This window comes from Pseudonaja textilis, chromosome 4 (assembly GCF_049901715.1).
Source record: "Pseudonaja textilis isolate UNSWEBS1 chromosome 4, rPseTex1.2, whole genome shotgun sequence".
Taxonomy (NCBI): Eukaryota; Metazoa; Chordata; class Lepidosauria; order Squamata; family Elapidae; genus Pseudonaja; species Pseudonaja textilis.
In genome coordinates this window covers 58,323,852-58,346,242 of record NC_141993.1, presented here as the reverse complement: position 1 = coordinate 58,346,242, position 22,391 = coordinate 58,323,852, and the positions used below count along the sequence as shown (strand labels likewise).

The 22,391-nt window shown below is 36.2% G+C and overlaps 1 protein-coding gene across 3 annotated transcripts in view; it reads left to right on the top strand.

Moving 5' to 3' along the window:
• Window positions 1–21,968, top strand: part of CAB39 (calcium binding protein 39) — a 33,409-nt gene extending 11,441 nt beyond the window's left edge. For all 3 annotated transcript variants that reach the window (XM_026701478.2, XM_087933162.1, XM_026701479.2), the window contains exons 2-9: window positions 1,195–1,353; window positions 7,900–8,064; window positions 12,200–12,318; window positions 15,459–15,627; window positions 16,375–16,434; window positions 17,057–17,122; window positions 18,529–18,672; window positions 19,392–21,968. In XM_026701478.2, coding sequence (XP_026557263.1) covers window positions 1,240–1,353; window positions 7,900–8,064; window positions 12,200–12,318; window positions 15,459–15,627; window positions 16,375–16,434; window positions 17,057–17,122; window positions 18,529–18,672; window positions 19,392–19,580 — 1,026 coding nt within the window. In that variant the 5' untranslated portion in view covers window positions 1,195–1,239 and the 3' untranslated portion in view covers window positions 19,581–21,968. The remainder of the gene's footprint in view (window positions 1–1,194; window positions 1,354–7,899; window positions 8,065–12,199; window positions 12,319–15,458; window positions 15,628–16,374; window positions 16,435–17,056; window positions 17,123–18,528; window positions 18,673–19,391) is intronic.
• Window positions 21,969–22,391: the final 423 nt, after the last annotated feature.

Genomic DNA, 22,391 nt, shown 5'->3' with positions numbered 1-22,391 from the left:
TATTATTATATCATTTAAATTGCTCCATGGAATTTGAATACAAGTAGCCCACCAAACTGAATTCCTCTAGAAATTGAATTTCACCTCCAAATGTTCCCAGCCAGCCTAAACCATGTTGGTTGAGATTTGTTACGTTATTCTTCCTGACTACATTTCATGGGGCAGCTATGTAACCTTAGCTTCACCAAGTGTTTTTTGTAAACAGCCCCTTAGCTTTTTTGAAGAAAAGGCTGTTTTGTTCCTTTTTATCCAACAGATTCCTCTGAAAGCCCAGTCATAAAGGAACTTAAGGGATTAATTATTAAATAGCCCTTTCACCTACTTGGATGCTGAAATACTAATTAAATAAATTCAGGTTAAACTTGATTCCTATGCCGATAACCTTACAGGTAATGTATCTTTTCAGCAACAATATGGAAGTGACTTTCCATTACCTTCTTTCAGGATGTCTTTTTTGACTTACCAAACATGCCTCCAGACATGATATTCTCTGGAATTGTCTTGCTCATCTACTAACGAAGCCTGATCCTGCTTAGTTTCTAAAACAGATACATTTTGGACAGGAGTTACCACCCGCATATTTTATAAAATTGAAAAAGCAAACTGCAAAAATTGTGTAGAAGTGTTCTATACCAGCTGCCCCCAACCTTTTGGGTGTCAGGGACTGGTTCCATGGAGGGTGGTTTTTCTGTGGGCCAGGAAGACGTAGTTTTGCTCGCTGCCTGTATCCTGTGCATGCATAGATTGGGCTTTGCTTGCTTGTGTTGCCCCAGTTCCTGATGGGCCACAGACTGGTGCTCGTCCACAGCCTGGGGTTTAGGGAACCCTGTTCTATGCAGATAATATTTTGCATATTTAAGATGCTCCTGGTCTGTAGTTTGGTCTGCAAGTGGTTTTGGGGAAGTTTATTGCCCAAAATATTACATAAAAGTCAGAAACAGTTTAGTTCCTGTAAAATATTAATTTGAAAATTAATTAATTTGGAAGGATAAATTCTAATTTTTATAGAGAATGCTAATTTCTATAGAATTAAAGTTATACTGATATACTCTGTGCATTTACTTCAGTGTTCTACTTTAATTTGAAGCTGAAAATATCAGGCTCAATTCTAACAAACGTTATGATGACCACTTTTTTGTATCCAGGTATTATATGCTTTCTTTACTATTAACTCTCTCCCTTCTTAATTTTCAGGCAAAAGAAGACTTTTAGAAGAAAAGACACTTGTAGTTTGCAAGCATGCCATTTCCCTTTGGCAAATCACACAAGTCTCCTGCAGACATAGTGAAGAATTTGAAAGAAAGCATGGCAGTTCTAGAAAAACAAGATATTTCTGACAAGAAGGTAGAAAAGGTAAACCTTACATTTTCTTTTTATGGACCTACCTTGGAAGGAATGTTTAACAGTACAAATTTTCCCAAGTATTTGTTGTTTTATTTTTGGCAAATAATGATTATAGCCTTTGTAGCAGCTTTTCTGGACATTACATGGGAAATGTACTGCTGTTGAAGTTTTTCCAACCCTTACTAATTTGTTATTAGGCATTTATATTTTCTCTTGGAAACTTTTCTCTGTTCTCAGATAAAAGAACATCTAAAAACATTTTCAACAAAAACTTTCCTTACTTTCCTGTCTGTGATTTCACTGTCACCTGATTTTTTTTTAGTTTATACCCCACTGTTACTAATTATCAATAGTTTATTAATCTATCAGAATCCTTGTCTGACTAATATACTTCTCAGTTGAAATGGTAACTTTATGTTCATAAAACATTTCCCTGGACTAAATACCTAGAACGGAGATTGGCAACCTGTGGCGCCTGAACCGCATGCTGCTCTTTGAGTCCTCAGCTGTGGCTCCCTGTAACCCGGTCGCAGCAGAAGGATGAAAGAGCCAATGCCCTGTCATGGCAGTGGCATGGCCAGAGCCTTAGTGCAGGAGCAAAGCGCCCCTGCGCTTGCCTTGGAGTGGCAACAGCATTTTGCTTTCGTTGTGATACATTTACCGTTGCCGCCAGCAAAGAGGGCTGGGAGAGAATGGCAGAGGAAGATCTTGTGGAGTGGGGGCCATCCCCCAAGCCTGGCCTTCCTCCCTTGTCAGCAGGCCCAAGAGAAAGAAGGGCAGCATGGGGAAGTGCTCCTCTCCCCCACCGAGCACAACAGACCAGTGGGAGATGGCCGCCAGGCCTGGAGGAGTGTGGAGAGTTGTGGATGATGGTCAGAAGATGCACTCTACATAGTCGCAAACACGTGTTTCCAGTGCACGCTCCTCTGCCCGGAAGTAGGATTGAGTGGGGGGAAAGGGGCAATGGTAGCAGGGAAGAAGCCCAGCTGGCTTTCCTTTATCATGGGGCGGGGGGGGGGAGACCCAACTCCTCTTTTGCGCAGCACAGCGAAAGTGCGCTTCATAGTGCGGGGAATCCTGGATCCCCTCCTGGAGCTCATTACAACACAATGCAAACCTGGCCCTCTCATCTCTCTTTCTCTTTTTCTCTCTATCTCCCTCTCATCTCATTTCTCCCTTTCCCTCCCCCACTCTGGGCGGAGAGGAGGTCACATGTCCAGCAACAACAAAGCTGGAAGTAGCTGCCTGCCGTTTCTCATCATTCAGGCAGCAAGAGAGAAACAGAGAGAGGGAGACAGATGCAGCTCAATTTGGCTCTGTCTGCTCTCCTCTCTCCGCCTTGCCCAGTTTTGCAAGGATTCAGCAGATGCTGCCTTGGCGATGGGGGGGAGGGAGTTTCATCCCCATACTTTGCCTGCCAAGCGTCTTTTGGGGGGTGTCCAGGGATTATATATTCCAGCTACTTTGCACCGAGTTGCAGGATGCATATGCGTGTGAGTGTACTGCTGCTTGGGATGTATGTTGCTTCTCTGAAGTGCAGTCTGACAATCACTCCTTTTGCAATGGAAGGTGAATTTTTGTATTTTTCCAGAGATAGAACGTGGTCGAAATTTCCTTACAGTTATTCTCTGGGTATGTGGGTTGGGAAGTGGAGGTGGGGAATGGGAGGGAGGAAGGGAGGGAGAGAGCAAGTGAGAGAAAGACAGAGAGAGAGAGAGAGAGAGAGAGAGATAGAAAAAGAGAGAGATGAGAAAAAGAGAAGGATGAGAAGAAGGGAGAGAGATAGAGAAAAAGAGAGATGAAAGAGAGAAAGATTAGACAGAGGGAAGGGGGGGAAGAGAGAGAGAGAGACAGAAAGAAAACACGGGGAGCAACAAAACCGGGGTAGGCGTAGCTGGGGGTCATGTGACTGGGTGGGAATGAGTGATGTTGAGTTGGCCATGCTTATCCAGGTTTTATGGCTCCCTGTGTTTTCTGTGGGAAACAAGCCCAAGTAGCTTTTTGAGTGTGTAAGGTTGCAGACCCCTGGCCTAGAAGTAGTAGTAATGAAGGGAGATTTCGTTGCCATAATGCAATATTTAAATTGCAGTACTTTTGACTTAGGCCTAGAATCTTTCACATGTGGTTCTCACTTAAAATATGTTTCTATAATAAAAGTAGTCCTCAGTTTATGAACAGTCATTTAATAATCATTCAAAGTTACAACAGCCCATAAAGCACTCCTAACCTTTCTTCCCTACTTACGATCAAATAACCTTTGGGAGAATGGATTTACATAATGATTCAGATTTATGATTGCATGATTTATATAATAACTGCCAAAAATCTGTAAATTGGATCCAGTCATGTGAGTCCCTTGACTTATGACCACAACAGTTTACAACTGAAATTTGGTCCCATTTGTGGTCATAAGTCAAGGACTACCCGTATCCTCTTTCACTTTTCAGGAGGAATGGTTGATTAAAAGAAGAAAGTAATCTTTTTGGCTTCTCCTTAACTAAGAATTCTATTTCTTAGTTTAAGAGCTTCACAATCTGAGGACAGAATTTCCCTCCATTTCCTGCTTCAATTTTGGAAAGCAGAGAAAATCTATTTTCCCATTTTCCTTATTATGAAAAGTATTCTGGTATGACCACTTAAGCACATAAAGACAAATGGATTTTTAAAGGAATTATTTTAGGAGATAGCTAACATTACACACACACGTTTTTCTATCTAGTGAAGATAGAATTATAATAAAATAATAGTTTTCAGAATTAAAAATATATAATTATATGCTATTCTTTAAATAGTTGTTGAATTGTTTTTAATTTTATATGCATTTTATTATCTGTGCTTTATATGTATACTGCCAAAATTCACATGATTGAAACAGTATTAAAGCTAATAAACTTCACTGAAATTTAAATTTACCATACTTTATGAAGTACGGATTGCATGCAAAACTTGTTGCACTGGGAAAACAATTTAAATGATTAAGCATATTTTTCCTGTATATATGCAGCAGGGGAAATGAGCAGAGGTCATTTTACTTTTTCAAATTTATAATTCAGAATGTAGTTATATAACAATATTGCACTCCCTGGATTTTCTTATGGTAATTCACAGTTAAAAAATGGTATACAAAGGATGCATGTGTACAATTTTTATGCAGTGTAATTTCTTAGGCAGTTTTCCTCCAAATTGTTTGAACAGAAGCTAAGAACAAACTATAGTTTGAGTCTAGCTTAGAGACAAGCTGGTATCCCAACTTGAACATAATAAGCAAAAGACAAGGCCTTTTTTGTTTTTGGTTTCAATTATATCCTTCGAAGGAGAAGCCTTTTCTTGGGATTTTGGGAGCAGAATCCTAAATAGTTGCATACAAGCGTGGCTGGCATATTAGGGTGATTTTTCGTCTGCTTTTGAATATATGTTGATCTAATTCTATCTTTTTGGTTAACCTCAGCATTTATTTTTAAATGGGCAGTGTGCTTGTGGTGTGTATAATTGCTCTTGATGCTATAAATAGTCAACTGTATGAGCTTAATTAACAGTCTGTCTCCTCTTTCTGTCTGACATTTTTTTAATCCTTCCAGGAGATTATGTTTAGATGATAACTGATTTTTTTACATCCTCCAGACATTAAATGTCTCATTACTAAACCACCCTAACGTCCCTAAAATAATGCCCATCGGTCCTACCAGTCTATCTGGTTTCCTTTCCCTTTCATAGAATTATAGGGTTGGGAGACACCTTAGAAATCTTCTAGTTCAATCCCCTGTCCAAGGCAAGTGCTCTTGTACTAACTGGATAAAATCTCTAGATAACCTCTAGTGATGGAGTACCCATAACTCTGGGAGGCAAGCTATTCCATTGATTAATTATTCTCAATATCAGGAAATTCCTTCTTATTTCCAGGTTAAATCTCCCTCTGATGAGTTTCCATCCATTGCTTCTTGTGCTACCCTCAGTGCTATGGAAAATCACTGTCCTCTTCCCTGCGACAGCCCTTTAAGTATTGGAAGGTTGCTATCATGTTCCACTGAGCCTTTTGTTCACTAGCCTAAACATTCTGTATCTAATTTTCATAACCATTCATTGTATAATTTAGATTCCAGACCACATTATCTTTCTTGCTCTCTTTTGCACTCTTTTTAGGGCCTCAGTATCTTTTTTTGTGTCATGGTGACCAATACTGGACATAGTATTCCAAATGTGGCCTCACTAATGCAGTATAGAACAGTGCTATCACTTCCTGTGACCTCAATGCTATTCTTCTGTTGATGCAGTCTAGAACTGCATTGGCAATTGCAGCACACTGCTGGCTCATACATAATAGGTGTTTCATCTAGATCACTCTCACAATTACTACCATTGAGGCAAGTCCCTCCTATTCTATACCTATGAATTTGGGTTTTTTTCCTGCCTAAGTGAAGGACATTATTTTCTCACCACTGAACTTCATCTTCGTGAATAGGACCCAATGATAAATCTGTCAAAGTCCTTTTGAATCTTGTGTCTATCTTCCAAAGTGTTGGCAATTCCTCACAGCTTGGTGTCACCTGCAAATTTGATTAATTATATCCCCTCATCTACATTATTTATGAAAATGTTGAAGAGCACCGGGTCCAAAACAGAACTTTGAGGTACCCCACTTTATGCTTCTTTCCACATAGATATAGTTCCATTGAGGATTGTCTATTCTACACTGTTCTATCTGCCAAGAAGTAGGCTGTGGTCTACTTTATCAAAGGCCTTACTGAAATCCAAGGATATTATATCCACAGCATTGTGATGACTCCTCCAGACACTTCCCCAGATACCTCTCCAGATGTCAGCTTGGAGGAGGATGAACCAGTTCAGGGCATGTCTGGAGATGGGTTGGTCAGTGGCTCCAAGCAGTCATCTGAAAGAGATTTAGCTGAAGCACAATTTCAGCAGGACGGCCCTCAGACTTTAGGAGGGGAAAGCAAGCCGCTGAGGACAGTCAGCGAAAAGGAAGAAGAGTCCTTTTGCACTTGATCTGAGAACATATAGGGCAGAGAAAAGCGAAAGTCAGCCTGATTACTTGCAAGGAGGCAGCCTTGCCTTTCTTGATGGGCTATACCAGAAGCACAACAGAAGATGGAGGCGATGCTGGGAACAATGCGTTCCATTTTCTAGTTGTGTTCCTGCCTTGCTTTGGATTGATACTGTGCCTTGACTTGGATCGCACCTTGTGAACTCTGGACTTTTCTTGCCTTGTGAACCCTCTTGTATTTTGGATTTGGGTAGCCTGATGGGTTTATCTTGATTGGGAAACATTCAAATGCCTTGTGGTCTTACTGGCCATTGCTCTGTAGACTAGCTTTTGACTGGACCTAATTGGGACAGTTGTGGAGTTGGGGGGAAGGGAATTGCTGGGAAATGTTAATTAACCCAACAAACCACTGTTACATGTGTATGAGTGGGACAGCACAAGCATTTTCCTAGTTCACTAATTTAGTCACTTTGTTAAAGAAGCTGATAAGGTTCGTCTGGCATTTGTTTTTAACAAACCCATACTGGCTTTCAGTAATTACCTTGTTCATTTCTAAATACTCATATTTTTCCCCTTCTCTTTCTTTTCTGGAGTATTGAGTTCTGTGACTGGGTATACCCAGCATAACAGCTGGGAATATGCAGGCCTTTCCAAGGTGACCATTTGATGTCATATATATGATAATGTATCAAAAACTAAGTGTATTTAAGTGTATAAAATAGCTTAGGCCCCTGTCTTTTTACAGACTACAACAGCCCAAAACCCAACAAGCCAACAGGGATATTCTACTTGTCCAGAGAAGTCTTTTACAGGCTCTTAAATAAGAAACTTCGTAATAAAAGGAGGTGTAATTTGGAAGTATTTTATGGATTTTTGGAAAAATAAGGTGGCCTAAATGAGATATCTCAATTCTTGAATTGTTCAGGTTAAGATTTGGAAGATCAGGGGTGTTTTTTAAAAAGGCAACTGGAATTCCTTGTTTTATTTTTCCTTGAAAATGTTTAGCTTCTCATCTAAGAAGCTTCTTCAGTTCTGATGATTGAAAATATAGACATCTCGGAGATGTTTTACAATGATTAAAAACAGTGATACATACAATGATGCTACTGTTGTGATAAATAACTTTGGAATCTGATTATTTTTGCAATGATATAAGGTCATACTGAGTTTTGGGTATTGCTGAGTGAATTATTTTTGAAAAATTGGAAAAGTAGTAAGGATTTGATTCAAGAGGTAAGTAACTTGGTTGTTTTTGGAACGACAGTCTTATCATTAAATAATACTATTATTTAATGACTTAGGTTCTTTGACATTGATTTTATGATATCATGTAATGTTAGCAAATCATCTTTTTAAATGCAGAATTAGAAGCCCCTCCACAATTTGATGAATTTGTTACAGACTTCCTCTTTTGTTGGTTTCTTGTTAAGTTGCTTGCTTTTTTCTTTGTATCTTATTGTAAAGAAAAAGTTCAAAACAAATGAAAAAATAGTAAAATTAGTAGGCAAAAGATTTTCAGCTTTAAAAATAACTAGGCTTTTTTTCTTGTGCAGGCTACCGAAGAAGTTTCAAAAAACCTAGTTGCCATGAAAGAAATCTTATATGGCACAAATGAAAAGGAACCTCAGACAGAAGCTGTAGCTCAGCTTGCTCAAGAACTATACAACAGCGGTCTTCTTAGTACCCTAGTAGCTGATCTACAACTCATTGATTTTGAGGTAGGAAGATATGTATTAATGGTAATTTAAGATTTGAATCTCATCAAAGATAATTACCAGAGTAAATTGTTATTGTTTTTTGTAATCTCCATGGATAGAATGTGGGGAGAAATTGAATTCCTACTGGATTTATAAATTATTATTTGTATCTATTGTAAGGTTTTTTGAAAACTAAACTAGTTCATGACTATAACAGAAAAAAAGCCACGGGTATCTTTTTAGGTATAAAAGGATTTCTTCATACATATAGTTGTATACGATTATGAAACACACTGTCAACACGAACTGAAAGTGCCCTAGAACATTCCAGAGGTGACAAGTAATTTGCATAGTTGGGTACTCATTGAGGCCCATGGACAAGTTGAGGGATACATAAACAAAAAAGAAAAGAAAAACCCCAGCAGCAGGATGAATGAATCTTTTTCCCAGAACCTGAATATGCCCATTAATTCCATTTGGCTATTCTATTAAAGGGAAAATAAAAACTGCTGGATAAGCTGCCATTGTGGGCATGTGGTTTCTCTCTCATTACCTATCTTATTAGCTATATGTGCCTTTTATATAACAAACTATGAACTCTGCCCTTAGGGCAGGATGAAAAGGGTTAAAGGCAATTAGAGTTTTTTGAGAAGAAAACCACCTTCCCTCTCTGTATCATAAGTGACTTGTGTCTGAAGGTCCCCTGTGTTTCAAAAGCAGTAAGAACTGGAACATGTCAGAGAGGTCCAGTCTGGAAACAAGGAGGAATTTCCTGACAGTGAGAACAATTAATCAGTGGAACAGCTTTCCTCCCAGAGTTGTGAGTGCTCCATCACAGGAGATTTTCAAGAAAAGATTGGAGAACCATTTGTCCAGGATGGTATAGGGACTACTGATTTGGGCAAGGGGTTGGAGTAGAACAGGGGTCGCCAAACTTTTGGACCTCAGGGACCGCCAAACTCATAATTTTAAATCCTGGGGACCACTAATATGAATTTTGATTGATGGTGGCTTGCTGACGTTGGTGTGTGTGTGTGTGTGAGAGAGAGAGAGAGAGGGAGAGGGAAAGAGAGATGTGATCTAACCTCTCTTTCTCCCTCTCTCTCTCATACACAAACACACAGAGTCAGGGGTGGGATTCAAATTTCTTAACAACCGGTTATTGGGTGTGGCCTAATTTATGGGTGTGGCTTGGTGGTCATGTGACTGGCTGGGCATGGCTTGTATGTAAATATTATAAATATTTATGTAAATATTGAATTTTTATAGAGAACAGAGCAACTTTTATCTAAAATCAGGCAAAGCAGGCAGGCAGACTGAGTTCTCACAGAATCACAGACTCAGGGATCTATCTATCTGTCATCAGCTACCTGAATCTGTCACATAAAATTTACCTGCAAGTAAACTCATAAAATTAACTCACCACACACCATGTGTGTAAATACTGAGTTTTTTAATTAAAAAAAGAGCAACTTTTACTCAGTATCAGGCAAAACAGGCAGGCAGATTGAGTTGTTCACAGAATCACAGATTCACTTAGAGATCTGTGTTTCTACCATTGGCTATCTGAGTCTGCACCGAATAATAGAACCTTCATTCCTAAGGAAGGATCAGCTCTGCTTAAAAGCAGAGCCGAAGATCTAAAGATAAGCTAGAAAGCAAGAAATCCAACGATTCCTTCTTTCTAGCTAATCTAAATCTCCCAGCACAGCAGAACAGCTGATGGTTGGGGGGGGGGAGAAGGAAAAATAGTAACTTAGCAGGCAAGTTTGCCAGGTAAGGAGTGAATGGGCGGAGAGGGTTGCCACAGGCCATGTGGGCAGTGTAGCCTTGTGTTCCTGCACAGCCTGCATTAATTGCTTTGGGGGGGTTGCTCTGCGGACCATTTCTCTGCAGATCACCAAAATTTTCTCATGGACCACCAGTGGGCAGCGGACCACCATTTGGTGACCATTGGACTAGAAGACCTCCAAGGTCCTTTCCAACCTTACGATTCTATGAGGAACACATGATCAAAAACAGATGTTAAATCTGTTAACAGATGTTAAATGGGAGAATGCAGAACTTGTTGGCTAATTTTTGAAGCCTTGCCTTTATATTATTATTTTTATTTATAGAATTAATTACATTTATATAACCTAGTAATGTAATATATCTTTAGAGATCTGTATATATTTTTTTAAAAAAAACAGTGTTTTCTATTAAAAGGATAGTCTATTTTAGACTAAAATTTAACAGTACATTTGATCTTCAGTATTCTTGACACAGATCCAGAATATGATTATAAACGCTTTCATACTGAAGACAAATGCTTAAAGACTATTAAATTTTTGCATGTTTTCATCAAAAACATGGAACTGCCAATGTAATATGTGTGATTATCATCATCATGAAGAAGTTATATCATTTAGAAGTAGAAAATAGTTCAAACAAATAAAGTGTTACTATTGTTCATAATCAAGTTTCTTATGACAAATGCTAGTATTGATGAGTCCAGGGGGGGAAAAAATCACAAGACTTAAGGCAGAGTTAGCAGGGCTATTGAGTAATGTTTGACTATTGTGATACGCACTTTGAAGTAGTTTCTAGAAACAATAGTCAAAGGGAAATACTATTGCTGTTTTGGGTCAGTTTACAATGGAATTACAAATATTTGCATTTGGACTGTAGTCAAGTCAGTGCCTCCTGTCTTCCTACAGAATTATATTTTGCAACATTTATTCCTGTAGTCTCATCTCTGCTCCCTTAGTAACATAACCAACAGCCTTTAAGAAAATATTTGCATCCTTTCCTCCTGTGAATAAATACAGTGAAATACTAAGAAACCTAAATAATGTGTGTAAAAGGAGGAGAATCACAGAGAATGATTCATTAGCTGTTGTATTGCATATGTATATACGATAGAGAATTGTGGTAAATACAAGCATTTGTGATTGGCTTATTCTTTCAAAGGGATTGGAAAATTTCTATTTTGATGTGCTAATAATAATTTTAGAGCTAGTCAAGATGAATGTGGGGTGAACTATGATGACTGGAGAAGTTGGATTCTTGATGGCAAATAGAAATGTTATTCTATAGCTTTAGAATGTAAATATCACAGTCACAGATGGTATTTATTTATTTAATTTATATTGCCGCCTGTTTGCCCATGGTGGCTTACACAATGTAAAGCCATATTTAAAAAATAAATTTAAAAAAACTAACAAAAAGAATCAAATTTCTAAAGTACAATACAATAAAATTTGGAAAAACAAAAAACAAAACAAAAACCAACTCCCACCCCCCCGCCTCGACAACAGCAGATCACACTAGCCATTTGATGGGCTCCATCCCTCTCTGGGTTCCCCAGGCCTGCTGGCAAAATCAGGTCTTCAGTGCCTTTCGGAAGAGTGCTAGAGTGGGGGGCCATTCTAACCTCTGCGGGAATGATATTCCAGAGAGTTGGAGCCACCACGGAGAAGGCCCTTCTTCTGGGTCCCACCAGGTGTATCTCCCTCAGGGATGGGGACCCACAACATTTCCTGCCTCCTTGCTCTAATGGGTCGGGTAGATGTGACTGGCAAGACATGTTTCCTCAGATAACCCGGACCCAAGCCATGAAGGGCTTTAAAGGTGACAACCAGCACCTTGAATTGAACCCGGAAGCAAATCTGCAACCAATGCAACTCTTGCAGGAGAGGTAACACATGTGCACACCGGGGTCTGCAACAAAACCATGCGGGCCGCTGCATTTTGCACCAACTGGAGCTTCCGGGTGCTCTTCAAGGGCAGCCCCATGTAGAGCGTGTTGCAATAATGCAATAATTGTATTGCTCCTCTTGAAGTTGAAAGCATTAGCTAAAGAGTTTTATTGTTGCAGAAAATAAAATCCTGCATATGGAAATTAGTTTTGGTAAAAAAATTAGGCAATAAAAAGTTGATATAGCTTTGTAACTGTAAACTAATTATATTGGCTATTCAGTAGAGAATAAAAATATGTATTTATATTTATAAAATATATATTTTATAAAAACAGTGGTAAAATGCAAGTTTTTCTACTGAATCAATTAGTTTGTGTCTTTAAAACACAAAGTGAAGTTATTTATTTCTACTGTTATTACTGTACTGTATGTTATATATCAAACCAACATAACATCTTATTTTGTATTTTTGATAGGGCAAAAAGGATGTGGCTCAAATATTTAACAATATTCTGAGAAGACAAATTGGTACTAGAACACCCACTGTTGAATACATCTGCACTCAGCAAAATATATTGTTCATGCTGTTAAAAGGGTATGTATTATATTATAAATATGAGATGATTGTTATTTTTCTCATGTAAACTAGTTTACATTTAATTTTCTACCTGGGTAGGGCTGTAGTATCTCTACCTTAATAATTGTAATTATAAAGGTTGCTGTCAACTTGTTTGTATACCTAAAGAGCTGCTGGTATTCCTGTAATTATCTGCAATGGCTGGAAAATTCTGAACTTTAAATACTTGTTAAAGGACCTCCTGCCCCACAATGTACTACACACAAAAGCCTCCCAGTAGTCTTGTCATCATAACAATGAGAAATTTGGAAACTTTTGCATCTGTTGGTCATTAACCACAATTTATTATGTCATCTTAACTCTGGGCAAACTATATTATTAAGTCTGATTAGTGGAAATGAGGCTTGTTTCAATAAACCATAATGAAAGAATTAGGTATTATACTAAATTAAAATTAATGAGAAATTCGAACATATTAGCAGTATGTTTTCAACTTAAACATCCAGTTTTCCTGAAGACAGAAGAATTGGAATCTGTACTTCTATGAAATTCTTACCACGTTAAACTGCAGCTTAGCATTGTTTTTTTTAAATATAGCCAGTGTTTTAGAAACAAAACTTCCATACCATATTTTATGGAAGGCAGATTTAAGATTTCTCTGAAAGACTTGAGTCAAATATCCCTGCAGAAGAATACTTCAGAATTGTCTTATTTTAAAGATAAGTTTCACTGTCTTTCAATATGTACTCTCTTAAGTAGCCTATATGTATGGAATTGTTCTCATTAGTTTGTCTGTGAGTTTTAATTTTGTAATTGTTTGCATAGTTTGTCACCTTGCTGTGCAAATAGGCTCTTAAACACTGAATATTTGCTTATCATTCACAAAGTAGACTGAAGTTTTCCTACACAATGTGCTCTGTGTTTCTTGATATACAATTCATAGCCTTGTAGTAATGAAGAATTATTGGTTCAGTTTTCTCAAATAAAGAACAACTCATTGTGTATGTTCCCCACCAGATTGCCATTTCCTCTGCTTATATCATGTGCGTTATTATATTGGAGCATCATGCTTCATTTGTGTTCACAGTCACAAACAAATGTGAAACCTTTCAACAAATTAATGAATAGTGAAGTATTGTTGCTGTTTAGCACAGAAGGGATATTTATGATTGTTTTTCCCCACGTCTGGGGGAAATGAAATCTCTTCCTGTCATTTAAAAACCAGTTAAGCAATGTGAGAAATAACAAAATAGAATAATTTATAAACAGATAAGTACATTTTTCTTTTGACCATTGTTTGCTTCTTATTCAACTCATGAGCAACAAACACGATGCATTCAAAACTTACAAAATGTTGCTTATTTATTCAAACTCAGCAAATACATAATACACCAAAATTCCCACTAAGTTTACTGTCATATAGTTAAGCTGTAATTTACTTAGGACTTTGCCAGTGAGACCAGCACATATGTAATGGAAGTCTCGATATTATTTGGTGTATGATATATTGTTGGAATTCCATTCGTAAATGCATTTTGAAATCTCATTCTATAACGGACTTCTAATATGAATGTAAAAATAGCAAATCTTTGGACGCCATTGTGCCCCTTGGTTCTTTGAATTCACACTGAAACCACTAGCAGTTGGCAAATCCCTTCCCTTGCCCAGAGTCCCCTGAATTTTATGTACACCCAGAACATTCCTTGAAAAAAAGAGAAAGGTGAGATTGTCATGGCTGCATCTCTCCTATCCAAGTTTCACGAGCCTGACATTAGCAATGGGGGTGAGGGGGTGAGGTAGGGGGAAAGATTGGAATGTAGGGAAGGAGGGAAGCCCAGCTGAGCTTTGTGAGAAGTTTCAGCTAGCCAAAGTCATCTATTGATATGAAGAGCTGGGAATTGAGTACCTGCTTCCTTAACTATATACCAGCATCTAATTGAACTTTTAAGATGAGTGGGGATGGCTGGAGAGGGGAAGAGGAAATTTACTTTGTATTGTTTGCACGGGGAAAATCTCAGATTCAGGTTACGCTACTTCTGTAATCACGTAAGCTTCAGTAAAGCATACTCTTGGCAAAAACAAATGGACAGGAGTCTTTCTTTGCTAGATGACTGAGTGGGGCGGTTGACATAGCTACATGACAGAGCTTTGCTAAAAGAAAAAAGACCTTGGCAAAAGCAGTGATTAAGGAGAGTAATCTAGCAAAAGATGAGAAAGAGAAAAGGGAAAAAAAGCACACCTACTTGTATAAAGAGGGATACATTAAACATTTTTTGCCCAGAATGGTTTTTTTCTTCCAAGCTCCAATTGTATCCGTAGCCTCTCAAATATTGAAAACCTATTGTTTAATAGTAGATTCTAAAGGTAGGAATAACAAAGACTTCTAATTTTATTTCTTTATATTTTGTAATTACTATTCATCCACCTTTATTATTTTTGTAAATAACTCAATGCAGCAAACATAACCAATAAACCCTCCTATTTTCTCCATAACAACAATCTTGTGAAATTTGTTGGGTTAAGAGAGAATGAATGGCTCAAAGCCACTCAGCCAGCTTTCATGCCTAAAGTAAGACCATAATTCATGATATCTCAGTTTCTAGACTAGACCTTAAGTCACAACACCTAACTTGCTCTCAGTTGCTATCTCTAATAATGTGAAGTTGGTAAAGACATCCCTGACTATGGCTTCGGATTTATGCTAACAGAGCTATCAGCATTTATGGTGATGAACTTCAATCAGAAAATCAGATTATATTTTCTCAGAAAAATTATCTTTAAAAAAATCAAGTTTTTGTAAATCCCTATCATCAAAAATAAAAAACCTGAGTTAGAAGCTGTACAAGGTGCTGCAATAAACTTTCATGACTACTTTTTTCAATAGCTGTTGCCCCTTTATAATATTTGAACATTGACAACTTGCTTGCTGTTTTCATAGCATTTATCTGGTACTGTTTCCATGTATGAAGCCTGTCCATTTACAAGATAAATGAAAAACTAAGAGGGATATCTGTCTGAACATACAGACATTCATGCAACAGAAGTGTTGTTCCCAGTAAATATGAACTTACATTTTTAGTAGGCAATTTAGAACATACATTAATAATATGCTTTGATTGTATGCCTGTTTTGTTGATACAATATTTTTACCTAAACAGGTATGAATCTCCAGAAATTGCTCTGAATTGTGGAATCATGTTAAGAGAATGCATCAGACATGAACCACTAGCAAAAATAATCTTGTGGTCAGAACAGTTTTACGACTTCTTCAGATATGTGGAAATGTCAACATTTGACATTGCTTCAGATGCATTTGCCACTTTTAAGGTTGTATTGTTTATATTCGACAATACTTAAAAAATTATATCATAATTGCTGTAGTTCATTTTGGAAGATATATCAAAGAATCAGACAGCCACAAAATCACATTGTTAAAATTACAGAAATAACATATTAAAATGTACACCAGTCTTTTTAAAAAAGGTTGATAAACAACATGTGGTATTTTACCTGTTGAATTCCAGCAACATAATGATGAGGTTTATTAATAGGAATTACAAACTTGATAATTTGGGGGGGACGGGACGGGACCTGCAAATTCTCCCTGCTCAAGTAAAATTGCACAAAAATAATGGTTGTACTATTTGTCTTTAAAATAGATGTGAGCTTCAATTGAGTTATGTGGCATATAAATAATTAATTAAATGGAAAATAATACAAGTAGTCTTTGACTTACAATACTTTTAATGACCGTTCAAAGTTACTATGACACTGTAGAAAGTGACTTATGACCATTTTTCACACTTGGGATCCATTGCAGCATCCCCATGGTTACATGATCAAAATTCAGACGCTTGGCAATTGTTTCATATTTATGACTCTTGCAGTGTCCTGGGGGTCATGTGAACACCTTTTGCGACCTTCTGAGAAATCAATAGGGAAGCCAGATTCACTTAACAATCACGTCCCTAACTTAACAACTTGTGATTCTCTTAACAATTGTGGCAAGAAAGATTGTAAGATGGGTCAAAACTCACTTTACAAATGAGTAACAGTGTATTTTCTTATTTTAAGGATTTACTTACAAGGCACAAGTTGCTGAGTGCAGAATTTTTGGAACAGCATTATGATAGGGTATGTATTTTTATTTCTTTGTTCTAATTTTTTTCAACTATCAGAATAATCACAAAACAAGAGAGTGAAAAACAACGAAACATTTCTTGTTCAGCCAAATATTTTTATTTTCAGCATTTTCTGGTTTATTGTACCAATACAAGTTAAACCTGGGATATAAGAAGATTTTTTTAGACTTGGGCAGGAATTTTTTGCAGTTATCTTTAAAAAGCTAAGAAGAAAATTGTTTTTATAAGAAGCAAACAACACTCTCACTGTGTTGCCATTCCTAGGATTCATGCTAATCAGAGAAGTACATATGACAACCTTGCTCCATCTACTGGCCATAGCTAATGATAAAAATATAAAGTTGGCTGTTTATAAACTCAAGTGTACGATTGTCCAAAGAATTAACTGAAAATTCCCTTCAGTCAGCCGCAGAATACTTATTCTGATGCTTTATGTATATAGTACAAGAAAAATGCTAAAACACAATTAGCACAGTCTGTAAATGCATTGGAACTCGATTTCTCTGATTCACATCCAATTCTCTTTGTTTTTATTATTTCTAATTAAATGAGTTAATTGGGATCATTCTGTTGATTGGAAAGGCCATAATTATTTTTTTCTTCTATTTATCCAGTTCTTCAGTGAATATGAAAAATTGCTCCACTCAGAAAACTATGTAACAAAACGACAGTCACTTAAGGTAAAAAAAGTCATTGTACAATGGCATAAGAAGACTTAGTCATTCTGTTCTTCTGCATTAAAAAGTGTCAGGATTCTGAATCTTAGGAAATGTGTATTTGTGTGTGTGTGGATAGATAGATAGATAGATAGATAGATAGATAGAGTATTCAGCTTTGTTCTGGTATTTTCCCACGTCATTATAGTTGTGCTTTTAAAGTTGTAGCAATGTTTCGGCAGAATCTCATCTGGCGAACACAATCGTTTGACACAATCGTCAGATGAACACAATACAGAAGCCTGATGATGGCAGATGAGATTCTGCCGAAACGTTGCTACAACTTTAAAAGCACAACTATAATGACGTGGGAAAATATCCGAACAAAGCTGAATACCATACATGTAAGTACCCATGAAAACTTAAGAAAACATACATACATACATACATGTGTGTGTTAAGTTTTCGCGGGTACGTACGTGTATGGTATTCAGCTTTGTCCAGACGAACACGATACAGAACCCTGGTGATGGCAGATGAGATTCTGCCGAACGTTGCTACAACTTTAAAAGCACAACTATAATGATGTGGGAAAATACCTGAACAAAGCTGAATACGATAGATAGATAGATAGATAGATAGATAGATAGATAGATAGATAGATAGATAGATATAGATCTTTTGTTATTCAGGTTTTCTCCCATGTAAAATTGGAAGTATCTTGGCAACGTTTCGACGAAATCTCATTTGTCATCTTCAGGCTTGTGTCTCCGGCTTCGTCGAAACTTTGCCAAGATACTTCCAATTTTACGCGGGAGAAAACCCGAATAACCAAAGATCCACATACAAATACTCGCGAAAACCTCAGAAAACTATATATATCTATATATCTATATCTATATCTATATCTATATCTATATCTATATCTATCTATCTATCTATCTATCTATCTATCTATCTATCTATCTATCTTGTTAATGCCAATTCTACAAGTATGCTTTGCCAGCAAATAATAACTAAAGCTTTAAGCATGTAATATAAATTTCTCCTTTATTACAATAAACACTACTCATTTTTTAAAATTGGAGCAGCAGTAGTAAAAAGATTGTTTTGCCATTTTCTCCCACTTCTTGCAACTCTGGTCTAATCTGGAAGAAGGCTTCCATGTGTGTTCTTTGTGCTTCCATTTGAAAATTAATAGTCCATAAGCCTTTGATGACCTAAATTTTTTATGATTTTTGGAATGAATCCAGATAATTTTAACAGTTTACATGGCAGAAAATAATATTAAATTAGCCTAATATCACTACTTATCTTCTAAAAATAACAATTGTGTAAGGGGAAATACAACCATTGGCTCTGTTAACTATTGCTACTTGTGTGCTTTATAGTCCTTATGAAAAAACAAACCTGTTTGTTTATTGCTGTAGCTACTTGGTGAATTGTTACTGGATAGACACAACTTCACAATTATGACAAAATACATCAGTAAACCTGAAAATCTCAAGCTAATGATGAATCTTTTACGGGACAAAAGTCGTAACATTCAGTTTGAGGCCTTCCATGTCTTTAAGGTAATGCTGATTTACAATCCCAGTATAATTCAAAGTTGCCTAGTAAGGTTTGAATAAATGGGAAAGGGATGGAGCCAGGGATATTTTTTTGTATAAGTTTCAGAATCACAGCAATTAATAAATCCCTGTAATTCTTTTTTTTTTAATTCAGCATCACAGATCTAAATTATGGTATGAATAAATTTATTGCTTGTAAAAATAAATATTAAATGCTGATTTCTTAATTAAGTTCAGCCTATTTATAGAACTTTTAAATGTTTTTTTTATTTTGCTAGGCTTTTTATGGATATTTGACTACTTCCCAATTTGGAAAAATAATTGGAAACGCTGCCTAAAGAGCAGCATGGTGATTTAGAGGTAGAGCTCTTGCCTCACAATCAGGAAGCTGTGAGTTCGATCCTAACTAGTGGCAGATATTTTACTCTCTGGCCATAAAGAGAAAATACCTGCTGTAAACACCCTGTAGGCCCTGTAGTAAACGTTCAGCTCCATTGAGTTGTCCCACCCCAATGCAAGAGATTATAGGGTCATTAAAAAAAATGAAAATACAATCTACTTTGTGTAATTGTGATTCTGACAAATTCTTATGCATGGATTACATATTGTACCTTGTACTTCAATCCTTGCAAATTTCATGCATTGTATAGAGAAAATCTTACTCTTCTATAAATATTTTCTAATACATTCTGATTTTAATATTTCTAAAAATTGTATTGCAGGTGTTTGTAGCCAATCCTAACAAGACACAACCTATATTAGATATTCTCTTAAAGAACCAGACCAAACTTATTGAGTTTCTCAGCAAGTTTCAGAACGACAGGACCGAGGATGAACAATTTAACGATGAGAAGACCTATTTAGTTAAACAGATCAGGGATTTGAAAAGACCAGCACAACAAGAAGCCTAATCTTCTATAAACCCCTAAAATATTAAATCCAAATTCAGCATTTGCTGTTAGATATTCAGCATCAGGCACTCTTATCACTTCATGAGGAACATTACTGCTAATCCGCTGTTCAGTGAACAGTTTGTTTGTTTTTTCTTCTCTTTATTTTTTTAGTCCGAGTTGACAAACCTAGCTGCTGCTTTCTTGCACAATGTGGACTTTCTTGGTATTTGTGTCTGAATTCAAGCACACCGCTTGTTTTTAGAAGTCCAGGGTGTGGGTGGGGTGGGAAAGATTATTGGTTCATGAAACAAACATATAAGATAGTTTGAGATAGGAGAGAAGGTATTAGACTAGTTTATGACAGGGTGCATGCTAGCAAATCTGATTCAATTCATATGTTTGCACTTAACCTTGTATGAGATGCGAGCACAATGTGATCTGTGCATATTTGGCACCATTGTATAAGATTATATGCCTTGATTTTTTTAAAAAAATGTGCAGTGCTTTAATTGTAATCAAAGGGGAAATGTATCTTAAGATGTGAGCTTTCTGGGATGAACAGTGGTCTTGCAAATAAAATTGATACTGAAACTTAGCAACTTCTAAGAATGACATCTCAGAGTTCATGAGGAAAATGTATATATGCCTTTCATTGCTTTATAGTTTGTTTTTGAGAGTGATTTCCGGAGAAATGAGATGTAGACTTAGAAATACATTATAAGAATTTTTTGTTAATTTTACTTCAAATTGTGTTTCAGACAATAGAGCTTAGCAGTGACACTTTGTGTTTCATTTCAACAATGCTTGTTTTCTTCTGTATATAACTCCTATGCTGCTCATTTCTTTAAAAATGATTTAATTTGTACAGCAGAGGAATGTTAATGTATTAGTCTGTAACTTTTACCTGATACTGATGCTGAGTTTTGCAAAATGAAAGCTCATGTAAAATGATACTTTTGATTACATGAAAATACTGATTTCACATTTCTTAAATACTGCAGCATTAAAAAGAATCCATTTTTCTGTATTTGCAAGTATAATGCAGTACCATCAGTTAAAGTAGACTAAAAATATAGCTCTGGAACCCACTAAAACTGTATTCCTCAATGTTGGCCTTCTCCATTTATATTAGTGCTGTGTTTGGCCAATTGTAAATTATAAAGATTATGCTAAATTCAGATTTGTTTTTCATGTGGGTGTAAAGAGAACCTCTCTTTTCATATCATTAGTATAATAGTTGTGTTGTATTTAACTTATATTTTCCCTTCAACAACCATAATTTTCATAACTGTCCTAGTGTCAATATCCTGTTCCTTAATGCTGCAAACTATCAGTATTTTTTTAAAGACTGATTTTGCACCACTTTTTGTTACTGTGATCATAACAAAACGCTAGATATATCTAAAGTATGTTATCAAAATCTTATCTATTCATAATAGTAGACTGAGATCACAACCAGCCAACTTTTTGAATTGGGAGTATGATAGTTCAAATTCTGCATGATTGAATCTGACTGAAAATGCTATACAATTATTTATTGTTTTCTGGCATCTATATGATTAAATTATTTTACAAATTATTAATTTGCTGATTCACATTTTAGTTAATTGTTAAAGCCTTCATGATGGAAATTGGAATAAAGTCCAGCAAATAGGATTCTGATAATGTTGGATATATACCTATGTTTCTTTCAGCACTCATAAGCCATTTGTCTTTTGCAAAATATCTGTAATATCTACTGAAAAAAATCATAATGCTCTATTGAATCATTTATATAGACAGGCAAAAACAACTATGGAGGTGGTAATATAGATCAGTACAGTACTCTGTCCTTTTTTATATTTTGGTTTAGTATAGCTAAGACAACAAAATATTAGACGGCAAGTTATTCTCCATTATGCATAAGGCTTCCACTTTTAGAAAAAAAATATAGACATGCTAAAAGTTGTATATCTCTGTGTGTGTATATATATCTATATCTATATCTATATGTGTGTGTATGTGTGTGTATACACACACATCTATCAAAATAGATATATGAAAGTTAAAAGATGGATCTGGATATTGATTTTGCTTCTCTATTATTTGGCATGGGACAAAAGGCTATACTTTAAAAAACATTAATCCTTGGAGTGTTGGCTTTCAAAAAAAAAGTTGTATTTAAGACCATTTGATGTGCTATTCATATTAAAAACTATTGTACTGGAAATGGTTTCTTATCTGTGTGAGGGCTTAAAGATATTACTAAAAGTTATTTAATGTGACTTTTTGGGGGTTCTCCCCCCAAATGTGTACAATTGTAAATTTACTTCCATGAAAGCATTTCTTCAAATGAATGCATTTCTTATTAGAAGATCTGGCTGGCCCCTTAATTTAAATTGAAATAAAATTTTGAAGAAACACAAATTGTGTGCTATAATATGTATCAAGAAGAAGGTTCACCCAAAAGTGAGTATTTTCCTAAGAAGTATTCTGCTTCTTGTGAAATATTGGCCATGCATTTAGAATTTTCATACAATAAATACATAACATTCAATCAGACATATTTACCAGCTGTACTATTCATGGTCTATATGCTGTTGTTATAGTTCTTAAAAATTATCTTAGGTTGAATTTTGATCTTGCTAATAGAGATGGTCAAATGTATTGGTAAGTTTTAAAAAGGCTAAATTTTTTAAGGACCTATTTTCTTTGCAAAAGTATTTGAGGTTATATATGTTTTACTGCCATTGTCTTCTCTAAAGTATCCAAACGACTATTTATGGATGAAGATGTTGAGAATAGTCAGGCATCTGAGCAATCTTCCTGCTACTAAATTTCCTTGAAGAG